The sequence below is a fragment of the Gouania willdenowi genome, chromosome 9, assembly GCF_900634775.1.
Source record: "Gouania willdenowi chromosome 9, fGouWil2.1, whole genome shotgun sequence".
Lineage (NCBI taxonomy): Eukaryota > Metazoa > Chordata > Actinopteri > Blenniiformes > Gobiesocidae > Gouania > Gouania willdenowi.
Window position 1 is genome coordinate 5,446 of NC_041052.1, and position 17,495 is coordinate 22,940.

At 39.8% G+C, this 17,495-nt stretch overlaps 1 protein-coding gene across 3 annotated transcripts in view; it reads right to left on the minus strand.

The window, feature by feature from the left end:
- Positions 1-528: 528 nt before the first annotated feature.
- LOC114469926 (nipped-B-like protein A) overlaps positions 529-17,495 on the minus strand; it is a 44,291-nt gene continuing 27,324 nt past the window's right edge. For all 3 annotated transcript variants that reach the window (XM_028457829.1, XM_028457830.1, XM_028457828.1), the window contains exons 30-48: positions 17,282-17,428; positions 16,848-16,982; positions 16,683-16,781; positions 16,546-16,599; positions 16,360-16,468; positions 16,134-16,264; positions 15,902-16,042; positions 15,727-15,820; positions 15,395-15,549; positions 15,238-15,328; positions 14,998-15,171; positions 14,719-14,909; positions 14,532-14,639; positions 14,089-14,289; positions 11,287-11,433; positions 10,839-11,218; positions 10,587-10,761; positions 10,266-10,463; positions 529-1,304 (exon numbers count right to left, since the gene is read on the minus strand). In XM_028457829.1, the coding sequence (XP_028313630.1) occupies positions 942-1,304; positions 10,266-10,463; positions 10,587-10,761; positions 10,839-11,218; positions 11,287-11,433; positions 14,089-14,289; positions 14,532-14,639; positions 14,719-14,909; positions 14,998-15,171; positions 15,238-15,328; positions 15,395-15,549; positions 15,727-15,820; positions 15,902-16,042; positions 16,134-16,264; positions 16,360-16,468; positions 16,546-16,599; positions 16,683-16,781; positions 16,848-16,982; positions 17,282-17,428 (3,093 nt within the window). In that variant the 3' untranslated portion in view covers positions 529-941. The remainder of the gene's footprint in view (positions 1,305-10,265; positions 10,464-10,586; positions 10,762-10,838; positions 11,219-11,286; positions 11,434-14,088; positions 14,290-14,531; positions 14,640-14,718; positions 14,910-14,997; positions 15,172-15,237; positions 15,329-15,394; positions 15,550-15,726; positions 15,821-15,901; positions 16,043-16,133; positions 16,265-16,359; positions 16,469-16,545; positions 16,600-16,682; positions 16,782-16,847; positions 16,983-17,281; positions 17,429-17,495) is intronic.

Consider the following 17,495-nt stretch of genomic DNA (forward strand, 5'->3'; position numbering starts at 1 on the left):
TATTTATATTTATCACACTGATATTTGATACATTCCTTTTTCAAATGTTTACCCGAGTCTCATCCACTTCCTGAATGTTGAAGCTTTCTAATTTGAATGTTTAGGCAGCATTTCCTTTTCTTCGTTTGTAAAATGAAAAGATCAGATTAACAATTTGAGAAGACAAGTGACAAAGAAGTAGAAAATTTATTGCAGTATTTGTTCCACCAAAGGGTTCAAATCCCCTTTCCTCTTATTATTCAGGTGACCTAATACAACAAAATCTACAATTACAAAATATCCTCCTGCAATAGGTCACATATACTGCATGCGTAGCTTGAAATAGAATAAATTATATCCAGAGGACTCTGCCCTTGTACAGCATGGACAAATAAAAGTGAACAAAAATAAAAACTCATATTTTTAATGTATTTTTGTTGAGTAGGTTGTTGTTTTTTTTCAAATGTCAAAGCTGAAAGGAAAAAAAAACAGGGTGCTAAAAGTATAATAAACTCCAAAACACTTTAATAAGAACATCAAAAAGACTAATTTCCAACATTCACTTAAGGTTTTATTATTTTTTTTACAGCTTTTTTTTCAGAGATATAAACATTTTAGTTTTTGTTGTGTTAAACTATAATACAGTGGGAGTAGAAATGAGCGACTAGAATCTGCTGCACAACAGCGAAGGAGCTCCCACAACAATGTTGACAAAACATTTCCCGCCTGGTCTTTGAACGCCTTCAGGATTCTAACGTCCAACTTTGAGCACTAACAAAACATTTAGCAGTCCCTCTAAAATACGTCTGTGTTTTGTGTCATTCTTGTGAGAATGATTCATGTAAAAGTATGTAGTGTCAAATATTCTGGCCCTCTTGTGTTTTCTCAGAAAAATGAGGAAGAACAGGGAGCGGGTGGGAATCCAGTGAAGATTGGCCGTGTGGTTGGTAAAGAAGACGCCATTAGCTAGCTCCGCCTTCTCGTACTGCATACAGTGAGCGTAAAGTCTGAACTACTTTGTTGCTCAGTTTGTGGTTGCTGGTCAAGGCAATCTTCTTAAAAATAATGTCCGACTCCTTGATAGTGTCCACCCAAGGCACCAGTTTACGGCCGTCTCGTTTCTTGGCCTCCGCCCACGGCCCCGAGTACGAGCCGGCCATCCAGTGGATGTTGTATCCGTTGGAGCTCTTTTGGATGACTCGGGCAATCTGTGGCCGGTCTTTGTATTTGGGGCAACACAGGGCAATCACATCCATAGCTTCCACCGTCTCATTCATACGACCGGGATCCGACGAGTCGCCCGTTCGCTTCGACCGACGCGAAGACTGTGAAGAGGAAACATTTTTACTTCACACTTTGTCCAAAAGTAATTTGTTATGTACATTAAATAAATCACAGTATTAATACATAAACACACCATGGGTTTCATGAAGTTATAAGTCATTATTACACTTTATAGTTCATTACACTAATATCAAAGATAGTTCATTAAACACGAGAACAAAGCATCTGGTAAAGTGTATAAAATCATTTTGAACTTGTTTTTAGTCTGTGGTTCATCAATGATGGTTTATATGTTTTATGTATAAACATAATAAATGTATCAGTGATGGTTCTATATAATCTTTATGTTATACAGATTATATACCTATATATAGATTATATAGGTACTGACTACCCAGGGCCCAAGGCAGGGGAGGGGCCCTCAGAAGTCTGTTTTATATACTATATGTACAAAAATGCATTTCAAACTTTTTTAGATGATTTATAGTGGAATAAAAAGGGTCCTGTGTGAAAATAAGTTGCTTTCTAAGCACGGTTAGGGTTAATCAGCTTTAAACGGGACAGTTGGATTTTACCCACATTGGCAGGTGATGTCACCTAACACGCCTCCTAGAATGTTAGCTCCTCCCTCTCCAACTATCTAACAGCTAAAACAAACACTGCTGTTTAATATATATTATACTTTATTACCATATATGTAAATACAAACCACTACTTTTTCTGCTGCTGATTGTGTTGGGAGTCACTGCTTGGAGCCACAGAACCATTGTTTACACACATCAGCTGTTAGCACTCCATGCTAATGCTACACCAGTCTATGCAGTGAGACCTGGTGTAGTGTAAGGTGGAAACAATGAGGATGTTTACGTATTCATGGCTAACAGCGCTAACAACGGACTCTGTTGTGGAAATGGACAGTTTCCAACTTTTACGCGGTGATGGAGAGCAGTGAGGAGAGTCTGGATGTGTTGGTGTGTGAAAAGGAGGAGCTGCTGCTGGTTCTGTAGCAACGCACACACACTTTTCCTACTCTAAATCACTGCACGTTGTTTGATTGCGTCATACACTACTATTCTGGCTAAATGCTTTTTTGCTCCACTGTACACAGCAGCATATTTTTCCTCAAAAAAAGAAAATCAGAGTAAAAAATCAAAAAAAGTAAATAAAGTAGAGGGATTGAAGGTGAAATCAGGTAAATCTGCTGTTTACTCAGTTCTTCAGAGCTCAGCTTTAAAACACACCTTTTTTAGACAATATATTATTTTGTTTGAAATAAACTACGTGCACTCATTAAATGGTGGAACATTCATTTTGCAAGTCAAATCTTAATTGGAAATAACATTTTGCTGCCATTAAGTCTTACGTAGGTGTCCAGAGTGTCTCCATGATTCTAATTATTCTATATTTACCTTTTATTAACCTTCGTACGTTTGCTTTGTGTGTGTTAGTTATACCCCCCTCCCCCCAAAAAACTAAAATAAAAAATGACCAGCCGCCCCTTAATTGTTGCAAAAATATGTCACAAACACAATATTGAAGAAATAACTAAAATATCGTAGAATAAATGTATACAATACAAGCAATGGATATGGAGCCATTAGCTCAGGGGTCGGGAACCTGTGGCTCTTTTGATGATTGCATCTGGCTCGCAGATTTTGGCTTTTCAGATAAAACATAAAATATTATCGCTTGTTTTAATCCATCCATCGATTTTCCACTGCTCATGTCTTGTTCAGGGCTGCAGGATTATGGGTTTATGGGTAATCTGGTAAACGCCAACTTTTGAATCAGTCTGCTCGGCCATTAGCTCAAAGCTAACCCTTCGACGAAGAAGATGGCAAAAAGAATAAAAGATGATGAGTATCGTACATTTCAGGACGAATGGACTGAAGAATACGCCTTTGTGGAGAGAGCAGGTTCTGCGATGTGCCTAATTTGCAATGACATAATCGCATCGATGAAACGGTCGAATGTAAAGCGGCATTTCGACACACGCCATGCTACCTTTGCATCTAAATACCCTGCGGGAGACAGCAGTAAGAAAGCGTGCCAAGAGCTACTGAGCAGGGTGCAAGCTAGCCAACAGCAACTATATGACTATAATTCCGCTAGTTTTGCTGGATCTTTAGCAATAGTGAGGAACGGAAAACCATTCACAGATGGCGAGTATGCTAAAACGTTCATGCTGGATGTCGCCAATTAACTTTTTGATGATATTTCGAACAAAGACAAGATAATTAAACGGATATAAGACATGCCTCTGTCGGCAAGAACTGTTCATGATCGTACCATCATGATGGCAAACCAAGTGGAGGAAACGCAAGTGAAGGACATAAATGCAGCGCCGTTCTTTTCCCTGGCTTTGGATGAGTCAACAGACGTAAGTCATTTGTCGCAGTTCAGTGTGATTGCAAGATATGCTGCTGGTGACACACTGCGCGAAGAAAGTCTTGCTGTTCTGCCAATAAAAGGGTCCACAAGAGGTGAAGATTTATTCAAGTCTTTCATGGAGTTCGCTCATGAAAAAAATCTGCCTATGGATAAACTTCTCAGTGTGTACTGATGGTGCTCCTTGAATGATGGGGAAAAACAAAGGATTTGTGGCGCTTCTCCGTGAACATGAAAATAGACCCATCCTAAGTTTTCATTGCATTCTACACCAGGAGGCACTTGGTGCTCAGATGTGTGACGGGCAGCTTGGGTTGAAGTGATGTCGCTGGTCATTCGTGTGATCAACTTTATTGTTGGCAGAGCCTTAAATGATCGCCAGTTTAAAACACTGCTGGATGAAATTGGAAATAACTATCACGGTCTGCTTTTGCACAGCAATGTGCGTTGGTTGTCAAGAGGGAAGGTGCTCAGCCGTTTTGCGGCTTGCCTGAACGAAATCCAGACTTTCCTTGAAATAAAAGGCATCGAGCATCCTGAGCTAGCCGAAACCGAGTGGCTCCTCAAGTTTTACTATCTCGTGGATATGACTGAACATCTGAACCAGCTCAACGTGACAATGCAAGGCATTGGAAACACAGTGTTATCCCTTCAACACGCCGTGTTTGCTTTTGAAAACAAGCTGGAGCTCTTTATCATGGATCTTGAAACAGGTCAATTACTACATTTTGAAAAACTGAGACAATTTAAAGATGCATGCACAGCAAGTGAGCCCACTCAAAACTTTGATCTCCACCAGCTAGCTGGTTTCACATCTAGTCTCCTACAGTCGTTCAAAGCGCGCTTTGGAGATTTTCGTGAGCACACTGATCTTTTTAAGTTCATCACCCATCCAAACGTGTGTTCACTGAACACAGCCAACCTGAGTTACATTCCTGATGTCTCCCTCAGAGATTTTGAAGCAGAAGTGGCCGACCTGAAGGCCTCAGACATGTGGGTGAATAAGTTCAAGTCACTGAATGATGATTTAGAAAGAATCTCAAGACAGAAAGCAGAGTTGGCGAGCAAGCACGTGTGGACAGAAATTAAAAAACTTCAACCCGAAGATCAGCTGATTATCAAAACTTGGAATGCGCTTCCTGTCACATACGACACACTGAAGCGTGTGAGTATTGCTGTGTTGACCATGTTTGGATCTACGTATTCATGTGAGCAGTCATTTTCACATCTTAAAAACATCAAGTCCAACCTACGATCACGTTTAACGGATGAAAGCCTCAACGCCTGCATGAAGCTTAACCTCACAAAGTACCAAGCAGACTATAAAGCCACCAGCAAATCCATGCAGCACCAGAAGTCGCATTAATGGTGAGCATTATAACAACGTTATTTAAAAGAATAAATTCAGAGGCTTATTATACTCACATTTAGGTAAATTCAGGCTTAAAATATATTATATGGCTCTCACTGAAATAAATTTCCAAATATTTTGCTTTCATGGCTCTCTGAGTCAAAAAGGTTCCCGACCCCTGCATTAGGTTATTGTAGATTTTTCAACCTTAGGGTCAGGATCCCATTTGGTGTCACCTGGAATTAAAATGGGGTCGCCTCTAATGTCTAGTAATTGTTAAAAAAAAGGAGGTATAAAATAATTAAATATGTAATTCTAAATTTGAATTATTATTTTTCAAATACACATAACACACAATAAATATCAAATATCTGTATTCTATACTTAAACCTTCTCAAATGTATAAATCTAATTCATATAAAATGCAGTATAAAAATATCTAAGGTGGTGCATCCTGGCTACTCTAAAAAAGGTTGGGAACCTCTGGGTTAATGTGAAAAAAAAAGAAAGCTAGAGAATATTATAAGAGTTTGTGGGTGAAAGTGTATGTTTTAGTAAGTCATTTTTATTTATAAAGTGCTTTTCTCAGATAAAATCACAAGTGGTTTACAGAACAGAGAAATTAAAACAAAAGGAGCAACATCATAAAAGGATAATAATAATTTAAAATCCAGTAACTAAAAGCTTTTCTGTAAAGTCTTCAGCAGTTTTTAAAAGTAACCACACAGTTGAGCTCCCTGAGAGACTGGTGCAGGTTATTCCAGAGTCTGGAACACCAGGTCTCCTCTGGTTTTACATTTAGTTTTAGGGTCTTTAGGAGACCCTGGTCTGAAGACTGAAGGCATCACCCTGAAGTGTAGGGGTACAACAAGTCTGAGATATATTGAGGGGTCTGACCATGTAACGCTCATGTAATGTAATAACTAATATTTATAGTTTATTCTAAACTTCACTAGAACCAGTGCAGAGTAGCTAGAATGGTGGTGATGTGGGATGTTCTAGAAGCACCAGTTAAAAGTCTGACAGCAGCGTCTGAACGATCTGGAGTCTGTTTAGGGTCGACTTATTAAAACATGTCAAATTACAATAGTTCATGTGTGATGATATACTGTAAATGTGTGTATGACCAGTTCTAGATCTGATTTTAATAATAAATGTCTGACTTTAGAGATATTTGTTAGATGATAAAACAGTTTTTAGTCAGTAGATGACAGTGACCCTCCAAAGACATGAACTGATCAAACACAAGGTTTTAACAGATGAGCCCAGATCACCAAGAGACTTTTAATCACATGATCAGAGTTTATGTTTTATTAGAATTTATCTGAATTATGACCCACTCATCTTTGTAGAATTATTGTAAATCAGACACATTGGAGGGTTTTCCAACATGAACCTCCTTTTTAAGATCATGACACAGCATCTCAATATGATTGAGGTCAGGACTTTGACTAGACCACTCCAACGTCTTCATTTAGCTTTTCTTCAGCCATTCAGAGGTGGACTTGCTGGTGTGTTTTGGATCATTGTTCTGCTGTAGAACCCAAGTTGGCTTCAGCTTGAGGTCACTAACAGATGGTCAGATGTTCTCCTTCAGGATCTTTTGGTAGAATTCATGCTTCTACTTATCACAGCAGGTCTTCCTGAAGCAGCAAAACAGCCCCAGACCATCACACTACCACCACCATATTTTACTGTTGGTATGATGTTCTTTTTCTGAAATGTGCTGTTATTTTACACCAGATGTAATGGGACACAGACCTTCCAAAAATTAAACTTTTGTCTCATCAGTCCACAGAATATTTTCCCAAAAGTCTTGGGGATCATCAAAATGTTTTCTGGCAAAAATGAGACAATCCTTAAAGGTCCATTGTCATGCTATTTTTAACCCATCTCCATTCGTTCTAAGAACCCCAAAGATATTATATTTTCCCAATCTCGCCTGTTTTCCAGAGTTTTAGCCTCTGAAAAGTCACTTTCTGATCAGTTCTGGAATGGGGCCATTTTGGGGTCTACTTATGCATAATCATGAGTGGGCGTGTCTATAGACAGTCACTTCATGTCTTGCTCTTTTACAGGGTGATCAGTGATCACCAAAGCCATTTTATTTTTACTATCCACACACTGTTGTTGTTTTCAGGCAAAAAACTGCACATTACAGTAAAACACATGGATATTTAAGGACTATTAAGTAAGTAAGTAAAATTTTTTTCACAGACCAGGGTCACAAAGTGCTTCACATTTTACAGTTTAAAACAATAACAGAGTACATATGCCAGTACAGTGCAGTGTCGGTAGAATGCAGGAAATAAAAGGGTCCATAGGGTCAAAGTCTACACTGGGCAGATACAAAAGTGTGGCTAGAAAAGCCTCCCTAAAAAAGTTTGTCTTTAGTTGATTTTTTAAATCATCCACGGAGTCTAGCATGCGCAGTGTGTGTGGAAGTTCATTCCAAAGGTGAGGAGATACCGCTTTAAACGATCGATCTCCTCGAGTTTTAAAGTGAGTGCAGGGGACCATCAGCAGGTTCTGAGAAGAGGACCTAAAGGTCCTATTGGAGACATAGGGCTGGATCAGGCCTTTAATGCATCCAGACACCTGACCATGGAGAGCCCTGAACGTCAGTACCAGGATTTTATAATTAATCCTGTATATGACAGAGAGCCAATGTAGAGATTTTAAAATAGGAGTAATATGGACTGTCTTGTAGGTGCGGGTCAGGAGCCGTGCAGCAGAGTTTTGGACTACTTGTAGTTGAGCCAAGTCCTTTTTACTAAGGCATGTAAACAGACTGTTACAGTAGTCTAATCGTGAGGAAACAAACACATGCACAATCATCTCAAGCTCATGATGAGAGACCATGTGTCTCAGCTTAGAGATGTTTCTCAGATGGAAAAAACAGTTCCTGATGAGCTGTATAGGGTGGCGTTCTAAGGACATCCCTTCATCTAAAGTTACTCCTCAGACGACCTTTAACAGAGCTACTTAGGGCACCAAGGTGCTGCTTAATAAGAGGAACAATACTGTCTGGAGCAACGACTAGAGATTCTGTTTTACAGGAGTTCAGCTGGAGGCTATTTTTACTGAGCCATTGCTTTATTTTAACCAGGCAGTTTGTGAGAGAAGCCAGTCTCTGAGGTTCAGAGGACTAGAAAGAGCAGTACAGCTGGAGGTCCTCAGCATACAGGTGATAGGAGACCTCACTGTTATTTTGAGTCCGTCTCAGTGCTTCAGGGTCTGTGTTTATCACAGCAGCAGCAATCATTCAAACTCTCACCGTAGTGTTAATCTGCTGAGTTCTCCTCCTCTGCTCTTCTAACTACAGGAATAGTGCATTTAATGTGATCATCATGTGTTTTGTCCAACCGCTGCGAAGCATTGTGTCACAAACACGTCAGATCAGCAATACGAGGCAAAATAACAGGTTGGAGTACACCTCCTCTATGGATTATTATGTTGGAGAAGAAGCATTATTGTCAAATTGCTTTTTTTTTTTTTTTTAAAGGCAGTGGCTTCATTATTCTAACTTGATTATTTATATTAGTTAAACATAAATTGATGTGTAATTTCAACCATATAAATTCTAACTTCATTTATCAGTTTTTTTTTATTGCTTATATGATTTTGTTCATGTACTCTTATTTCTCTTGTTCTTGTTCTCTTGTTTGTTCAGTTACTTAATATAAGTAATTAATAAATATTTCTAACTTGTACAAATACGTTTCAGTTCATAAAAATAATAATAATTAAAAAAAAGGCTTCAGTATTGCGATATTACCCGGAACTGTGATACTTTGTCTGGTATAGTATCGTGGTTACTAATTTTGTTATTGTGTCAACTCTAGTGCAAATCAATGTTTTTTTTGTCCCCCACAGTACATCACATGGACAGCTTTGTCTGACAGGTTCCTTATGCACCGTGGAGGTCTAACCACATGGTTATAGCAGTGGCTACACCCGTTTTTTTTATTATGATAAACCTCAGGAAATAGGTTGCATATTTATTTTCTTTAATTTTTTGCCCTGGAATTTGTTTATTATTAAGATGAAGTGTTGAAAAAAAATATTTGAATAAAAATTTGAGGAATAACTGACAATTGCTTGCTCATTTTGGGCTCTATTCAACCATGTGTGTAAGTCCAAAAAACCACACAGTTGTGCTGTTTCTGGCTGTATGCTATTCTCCTCCTGTACTTAAGTCAGTCACTGCACGTCTTCATCTCAGTTACACACTGTGGGTGGAGCAGCCTTGAAAAGTGGGCGTTCCCACTCAAATCTGGCTTTACGTGCATTCTCCGGTGTGCGTAAGTCCTTTTCCTCTTATGTTCTTCTAACCCTGGAATAAGTGCAGCGCCCCCATCAGGTGAAACATTATATTACACTAGAAATATGGACTTAGTTACAATTGAAGCCACACAGACTCGTGTGTCACACAGCAGCAGCTGTGATCACTCAGCTGCTGCTGTGTGATTAATTCAAACTGTTGGTCACAGTGATTCAACTATTTTCATACTATGTCCAACGTAAAGTCACAGTTTGATCCACTACAGAGTGAAACATGCTGTCATATGCAGATGAGGATGGAACACAAACTGTTCCCACACATATTCTAATGAGGCTCAGCTCAGGTCACTTTAAACTATTTATATTTAAAACTGTGTATTATGGAAGTTAATAGTTGTGTTTCACTGTAAACATCCCTCTGTATTAAAGCAGGATGCTCTATTTCATCATATCTACATCATCTAACTCTGTCACGCTTTACAGTGATGATGATGATGATCAAGGAAAGAGATTTCAACTCAGTCACACTGCAATAATCTGATCAATGATCTGATCAATAATCTGATCAATGATCTGATCAATTCAACCTGTTACATTGTTTATCAATGAAGGCGTTTCAAATTAAAAGTGAACTTTATAATTTTCACAGATTTCAATGAAATTTACAAGCGTTGGTAAAACTCCATGTTCTGTGATTTCTAGACAGCCCAAAAAAATGACTTCATCACCTCCTTTCCTTCAGCCCGCCTTCTTTCACACAAACTCGCTTTTGGTCTAACTTACGAGCGGTGGGCGTGTCAGCAAAACTGCATTTTGTGTTTTACTTGTGTTATCTTTGACTCATGTTTACATTTGTTTGATGATCTGAAACATTTAAGTGGAAAACATGTAAGAAATCAGGAAGAGAGCAAACACTTTTTCACACCACTCTATATAGTCTCAAGTGTTTTATAGATAAACGTATTAAACGTCGACGTACCCCTGGGGTCCTTTCGTCTCCATCGCTGTAGTCGTCATCCGTCTCTGGTCCGGCCTGGTTCCGTGGGCTGGGACCCGATAAAGGGCCGGAGGCTCCGAGGAGGGCGTTTATGGCTTTGTTTCTAATGTTGGCGCTGGCCGAGGCTTCGCCCTCCTCGTCTTCTTCATCTGGGTCCAAATGTTCCATCAGAACTTTAAACTGTGGCCAAAGAAAACAAAGTATGAATCACCAAAGAAACAGTTTAAAAAGATGAATCAAATGTAAAGTCTAATGTATTCATTAAGAATAATCCAGAGTTTAGCAGATAGATGAAAGTCTTACATCCAGGTATTGTCTGACTATTCGTTTCTTCACATCCTCCGTCAGCGTTGCTTTTGCGATGTTGTTGGAGATGAAGTCAATGGTTTGACGTGGGTGGAAGTTGACGGTGTTCTTCCTGTTCACGGCCTTGTCGTACACCTTGGCTGACTCCGTTGGTGAATACTTTTGGATTTTACTGTTAGAAAACAACATGTTGTAGTGTGAAAAGCTAAAGGTGTGTGTGAAAGAGAGAGAGAGAGAGAGAGAGGCTACCTGTCAGAGAAGCCGTACTGGTTCTTTAGATGCTGTTTTAGCACCAGTAGAAGAAGAATTCCCTGGACAGCGTTTGCAAAGTCCAGCAGCGCATTGGGATTCTCAGGGAGGAGCCTCATCACCTTCTCCACATCCTCCAGATCCAAATCATCCAGATCTGATTCAGAATCCGAGCTCTCAGAGTGTGCCGCTGCGCTTTTAGTCTTTTTAGGCATTCGTCCCACCTCATGGTCTTCATCTTCATCACTGTGGCTGTTCTCCTCATCATCACTCTGTGGGGAATCACAGTTCATCTTTTCGTTGTCGTCCTCTCCGTCTGACGTATTCTTCCACTCCCTCTTCACCTTTGTTTCTTTACGCTTCGGTTCCTTTAGTAGAAACTAGAGAAGAAGAAAAATATTATTAATATTAATATTGATTTGTGCTTAATAAAGCCTTTGTACGTCACCTCTTTGAATGTCTGCAGTAAGTTGCTCCCTGACACAGACAGAGTGATGTCTATGTGGTGCATGATAAACAACGGTTCCTCCTGACTCTGGTATGGGAAACACGCCAGGTTGTCTGCGATGAACAGCAACATGTTCACTTCCATCTTCTGTTCATGGGAAGAAAAAGAAATGACTTAAAACTCATCAGTTTTGAGATGCTTCCGGGGTAGTGAACAAGATGGCTGCTTAGTTTCGATGCTCCCCGACGGAAAAAGAAAATAGCCCTAAAACACAGAAAATACTTAAGACAACAAACTAAAGCAGACACGACACAAAGTAGGGCTAATAAGAAAACAGGCGGAGGTACTCAAAACGCAGTGGCGTCGGAAACTGAAGAGGAATGCCAAATAAAGGATTTTAGGTGAGATAATAACCAACAACTCACAGAGATCAAACAGGAACTGGAGAGAACAAACGAAAGACTGGAGGAGGCTGAAGAAAGTATTGGAGAGGCAGAGACGGAGCTGAAGGCCTTGGCTAGGCTAACAAGGAGGCTGATTTACCGTCAGGACGGCATGGAAGCTAAGCTAACCGACGTGGAAGGAGGACCTGCCGAGAGAACCTACGAATTCACGGAATACCTGAGGAGGAGGAGGGGGGAGACATGTATGCTTTTCTCAAGAAATGTTGAAAGAAACGTTGGACATTTCCGAGAACATAGTGATAAAGATAGAGCGAGCACATAGAATCCAGGTGGCTAACACGGAAAAGTCACGAGCGAAACCCCGGCCGATTATCGCTAAGTTTTAAAGCTACACGGTAAAGGAAGAAGTGATCCAGAGTGTCTGGCAGAAGAAAGAGGTTTATTACAACAACAACCGCTTCTTTGTAGACCACGATTATCCAGCTGTGGTCCTTAAAAAACGCTTTGAGTACACCGAGGCAAAGAAGGGGAGCGGAGAATCTAATTCCAAGCGCCTTATCCAGCTAAACTAAGAGTTTACTATGAAGACGGTATCCGGCTGTACCACACCGCAACGGAGGTGATGAAAGACATGGTGTCAAGGGGTATCCCAGTAACCATCGTCCCAGCCCCATTCGACAGAGATCACCAAGAGCTCCAACTCCTCCTGGCGTGGCAGAGGGCTGGATCCCCGAACGGAGTACCAGACGAGGCCGGAGGACAACAACAGGACGGGACATCGACACAAAAAACACTCAAAGAAAAACTGCAGGAATTCAGACGATCCACACACACAACCAAGTAAACTGTTGATTTTGTCTTGTATTTAAAATGTGTGACTCCAGGTATGCATCCTGATTTAATTTTAAACATTGTGTTTTCTCCTGGAACCAAAACTCTTTTTTGAAGTTTAGTTATTTTACTTGAAGTTTAGTTATTTTACAACGGGTTTATTAAGACTACAAAAGATCTGTTTTTGAGTTAAAAACTGAGGACTTCCGTAAAAATGCATAAGAAGTCGGGATACAGAAATGACAGGCATGTCATTATATGATATGCGTCCATCTATCAGGACACCTCTCCTGATGAGGGTTTTTTCTCCTGATAAGTGCCTTTACATCGCAGGCACTGAGAAGGCTCGATTAGATCAAGCTTCACTGTTGGAAACAAAAGACACTGAAGAAAGTGTGAAGTTATTTTTGAGTTCTAAGTTCATGTTAAACTTGTTTTTAGTTTTGTTCTTAATGTTCTCAAGTTTTTCTGGGATGTATAAGGTTTTAAAGAGTCGATCACAAAGCAGAGAGAAGGCAGGTTTGGATTATAAACAATTACGACTGACAACCAAAATCTTAAGGGTATATATGGATATAAATGGAGTTAATAACCCAAAAAAAAGAAGCAAAATTCTGAGTAATTTGATTTGTCAAAGACTTCAGTTTGAGAAAATCAGGGAGGTGAAAGATAAGGAAGGAAGATACTTACTAATGTCAGGGAAGATAGAGGGCAATGAAGTGTCAATACTTAATGTATATATCTGACCAGGCAGTGATATTACCTTTTACAGGAAAATATTTGACCTGATGTCACAGGCAACCAGGGTTGACCCTAACCCTAACCCAATATGAGGGGGAGATTGGAACATAAGGATAAATCCAAGGCGTTTATAGAGACTTCACAAAAAATTAAAGATTCTCATAACAGAGTTAGGAGTGTTAGACCTCTGGAGAGACATGGATCCAACAGAACGACATTAGACACATTATTCACACCCTCATGACGTGTGCTCCAGACTAGATTATATTTTATACACAAGATGGATTGTCAGAGTACTTCATTGTGAACATGGTAATATTGACTTATCAGATCATGCTCCTGTTCAAATAAATTCAAATAAAGAATAATTTAGGCAACACTTTATGGAGACTGTACACAAGTATTATTAATGACATGCAGTTTAAAAACACATTAAAAAAAGAAATAAAATATTTCGTAAAGGAGAATTACAATGGAGATGTTGCCTTGTTTGGGACGTTTTAAAGGCGATCTTGAGAGGCAAAATAATGTTGTACTGTGTAAATAAAAAAAGGAAAGACAGCAGGATTTAAAAAACTAAATAAAGAACTGAAGGTTCTTGAAACAAAACACAAAAAAGACTCAAACCCAGATGTCACTCTTCAATTAAAGGAGATCAGGAAAGAGATTCATATCTTAATATGATATATTAAGTGGTATGTTGGCTTTATTTTCATTATTCTCTTTTACTCATAACATTTGACCCTACATGTAATACATATGTATGTATATATGGTTCTCCATTCGGTGCCACTCAGACTTTAGATGTGTGTGATGTGTGACTCACAGCGCTGTCATCAAACAGGTTCAACAGTGAGATGAGGAACGCTCTTCGATGCTGTCGGTTTCCTCTGATCATGGAGTAGAGATGTGAACATAGAGCTGAGTGGGTCTCGTCCTGTCTGAAGCCTCTGATGATGCTTTTACGAGATGAAACAATGGCTTGTTGCAAAGCGTACGACATCTTCATCCCAGCAACAGCTTTCATCTGCCATTACGTCAGAAGGAAAAGTTTAACCTCTGTGTTTATCTGTTCCTATTAGTATAGCTTAACATCCTGATTAAAGAGTTTAAATACATCTATGTCACAATGTAGGACATTAGAATAAATCAGTTATTGTTTCTCAAAATGTATAAATTGGGTCACCAACCATTTTTAATCACTGGAGGAAAAAAGAGAAGGTATATTTAATATATGTTGATTTATAATTAAGAATATTTTGAGCTCACATGGATGAAGCCTGTGTATTTCTTGTCTATTTCCACCAGCTGTTGGTCAGCTTTGTTCCTCATGGTGGCCTCAGGGTCCGTTCCTATGGCGATGAGGTAGGGTACACACTTCAAGCACAGGAGACAACAACGTGTTAGTGTTTTTATTAACTGATTGTGTCCATCAGTAGCTGTAGTGAGTGGTTACCTGCACAGGATGGATGAGGCCCTGGTTCAGGGTCAGAGCGATGACGTTCAGAGCAAAGTGACGAACACTCGACTGATTGTGAAAAAACGCCTCCAACACCTGCTTCAGGTAAAGCTGCATGATGGAGCTGCTCATCCCTGAGGAGATGTCTCCCATCTCCTTCAGATCCTCTTGCTTGGACAGTTTCTTCCCTACAGGAACAGGAAGTCAAAGGCTCAGTGCTACCAGATAACAGCTAACATTAGCTCAAACTGCTAATGGTCTAGAAGGATCACTCACACTCTCTGTCTGCTTCCTGCATCCGTGTGTCCTCCTCCTGAAGGTACGTCTGGAGGTTTTTGAGGATCTGGATCTTGAGGTTGATGGTGGAGCTACTGTCAGCTAGGATGCCGTTGTACAGAGACTTCACCTCTGGGACAAACATCTGGCTGGGATGCATGATTACAAGGAAACCTGATGGAAGACATCAGCATTAGTCAAACATTGTTCACAGCTCCTCCTCACATGAAGATTTATTACCTAAACCAATGATGGCTTTGGTCTTCACCTCCTCGTCTTCATGTTTGGTGAAGTACACCAGCAACTCCAGAACCTTCTCCTTGATCTCAATCTGTTCAACAAACACTCATGAGGACTTTCCATCCAACCACTGACATTCTTCTTCCTGATGCTTTACCTTAGTGGTGCCTTTGAACTCTTCCAGATCAAAGTCAAAGTGTCGACCCAGAGCTCCCACAGTGAACAGTGATCTCAGCAGGAAGGGCTTGTTAGCCACCAACGTGGAGCTGTTTGGATCATCCTGGTGCTGAACCTTCAGCTTGTTCAGAGCACCTAAACATCATCATGTTCATGTTTTAAAACCTTTGATTATGTAATGTTTACCAGGCCTAGCACTACTAACAACAAACTTTTTTTTTACTTTCATGTTTCTGTTAAATTGCAATCATAGCAGAACAGATGAAAGCTGCTTTCTGACAGAAAAGTGTGAGGAATCAAAGCATATCTCACCGTAGAACCTGTTAAAACACGCCCATACAAACTTGTAGTTGTGTGTAACTTTGTTGACGACGGCTCCCAGACAGCTCACACAGTGTTGGACAACCTGAACAACACCACAACATTCACTGAGTCAACTTTAAACTACATCACATGACATCACAACAATCACAGCAACAACAATCACCGTCATTCCATATTTGATGATGAGCTTCATCAGATCTTCTTCTATGGTGGCAAGAAATGTTTCGCTCGGATGCTCCATTAGTGGAACCACAAGTTCCAAAATCTTTGCCACGTTGCAGATCACCATGAAGTCATTGGCAGTCTAGAGAAAAACAATATAACGTGTTATCTAGTGTGGTTCTAAATAAATGGATTAAACAAATATGTGATAGAATAAAGGTGTGATAACTTACGTTACACTTGGTGGTGAGGTAGGGCTGCATGGTCATGGCGTGTTTGACCATGAGCTGAGCTCTGATCTTACTGAACAAGTACAAAGTTGTGATACACGCCACTAACCGCATGGAATTCACCCCCTTGTTCTCTACAAACCATAAATAAAACACAAAGACAGAGAAACCCCTTCACACACCATTACACTTTGAACTTAAAGATCAAAGTTAGACTGAGAGGCGATACCTGACAGAGACTCCTCATACTTCAGGATGTGTTCCACTAGATTATCAACCAGCTGCACACACGCCTTTTTAGCTGGTTTATATGATGCGTCTTCTTCAGATTTTAAAAGCTTAAAATCAGAGTCAGATTATTATTATTATTTATTTTTACTTTAATATGTTGAATGTTGGTTAGTAAATAACTAACGTTTTGAAGAAGCTGTTCAAACCAATCGTAGCCAGTGTCTCGACACGCAGAAACCTGGGAATCATTTTAAAAGAAACATTTTTACACAATCATCTAAAAACACCAACGAATAAGAGAGAGCGACAGGAAGCACTCACCACATCAGTGATGTTGAGGATCTTTCTGGTCATGGTCTCTTTGTCGTGAGCCGGCGTCGGAGTGAACCACAACTTCTGGAATGTTTCATTGACTAATTTCTAAGGAAATAAAGTTTGTTTAATATTTAATAATTAATGACCACTGTAAAGCTTTGTTTTGATCACCTTGATTCCTTCCTCATCGTTGACCCTACGGATCATCCTCACACACATCTCAGTCACCTTACTGAAGGTCGGCTGCTCCAGACAAATGTCTCTGAGGATCTTTATAACTCGCTTTCTCACACTGATGCCAGTGTCCTGTGACAACAAACAAACATGGTCTCCCATCAGTGAAATGCACTGGTTGAGAGTTTGTTCACCAACAGGTGGCAGTACAAGACTGAAGTTATGAGTGAACTTCTCATGAACCTGCCTCATGGTTTCCATGACAACGGGCAAAACACTTTCAACACTGTTTTCCTTCAGAAGATGATTTTAAAGTTAAGAGTAAAAAACATTTCAACAACTGTACTGTTGTTAATACACAGTAGAAGTGGTCATTTATTGAGAAACAACAAACAAATCAAGTAAATATGAAATAAATGAATAAATGTTACCAGGATCCTCTCTATAAGCATGTCGTAGTACTGCTCAGTGAGCTGAGGTCTGCTCAGCACAAATCTACCCAGCAGCTCCACAGCAGCTTCCCTCACACTGGTGGAGTTATCCATCAGACGCCCATGTACCCCACGCTGCATGTCCGACTGCAGCAGAACAAACACACCTCCATTATTAATTCATATATTAATATTAACACATTTATAAAGAACA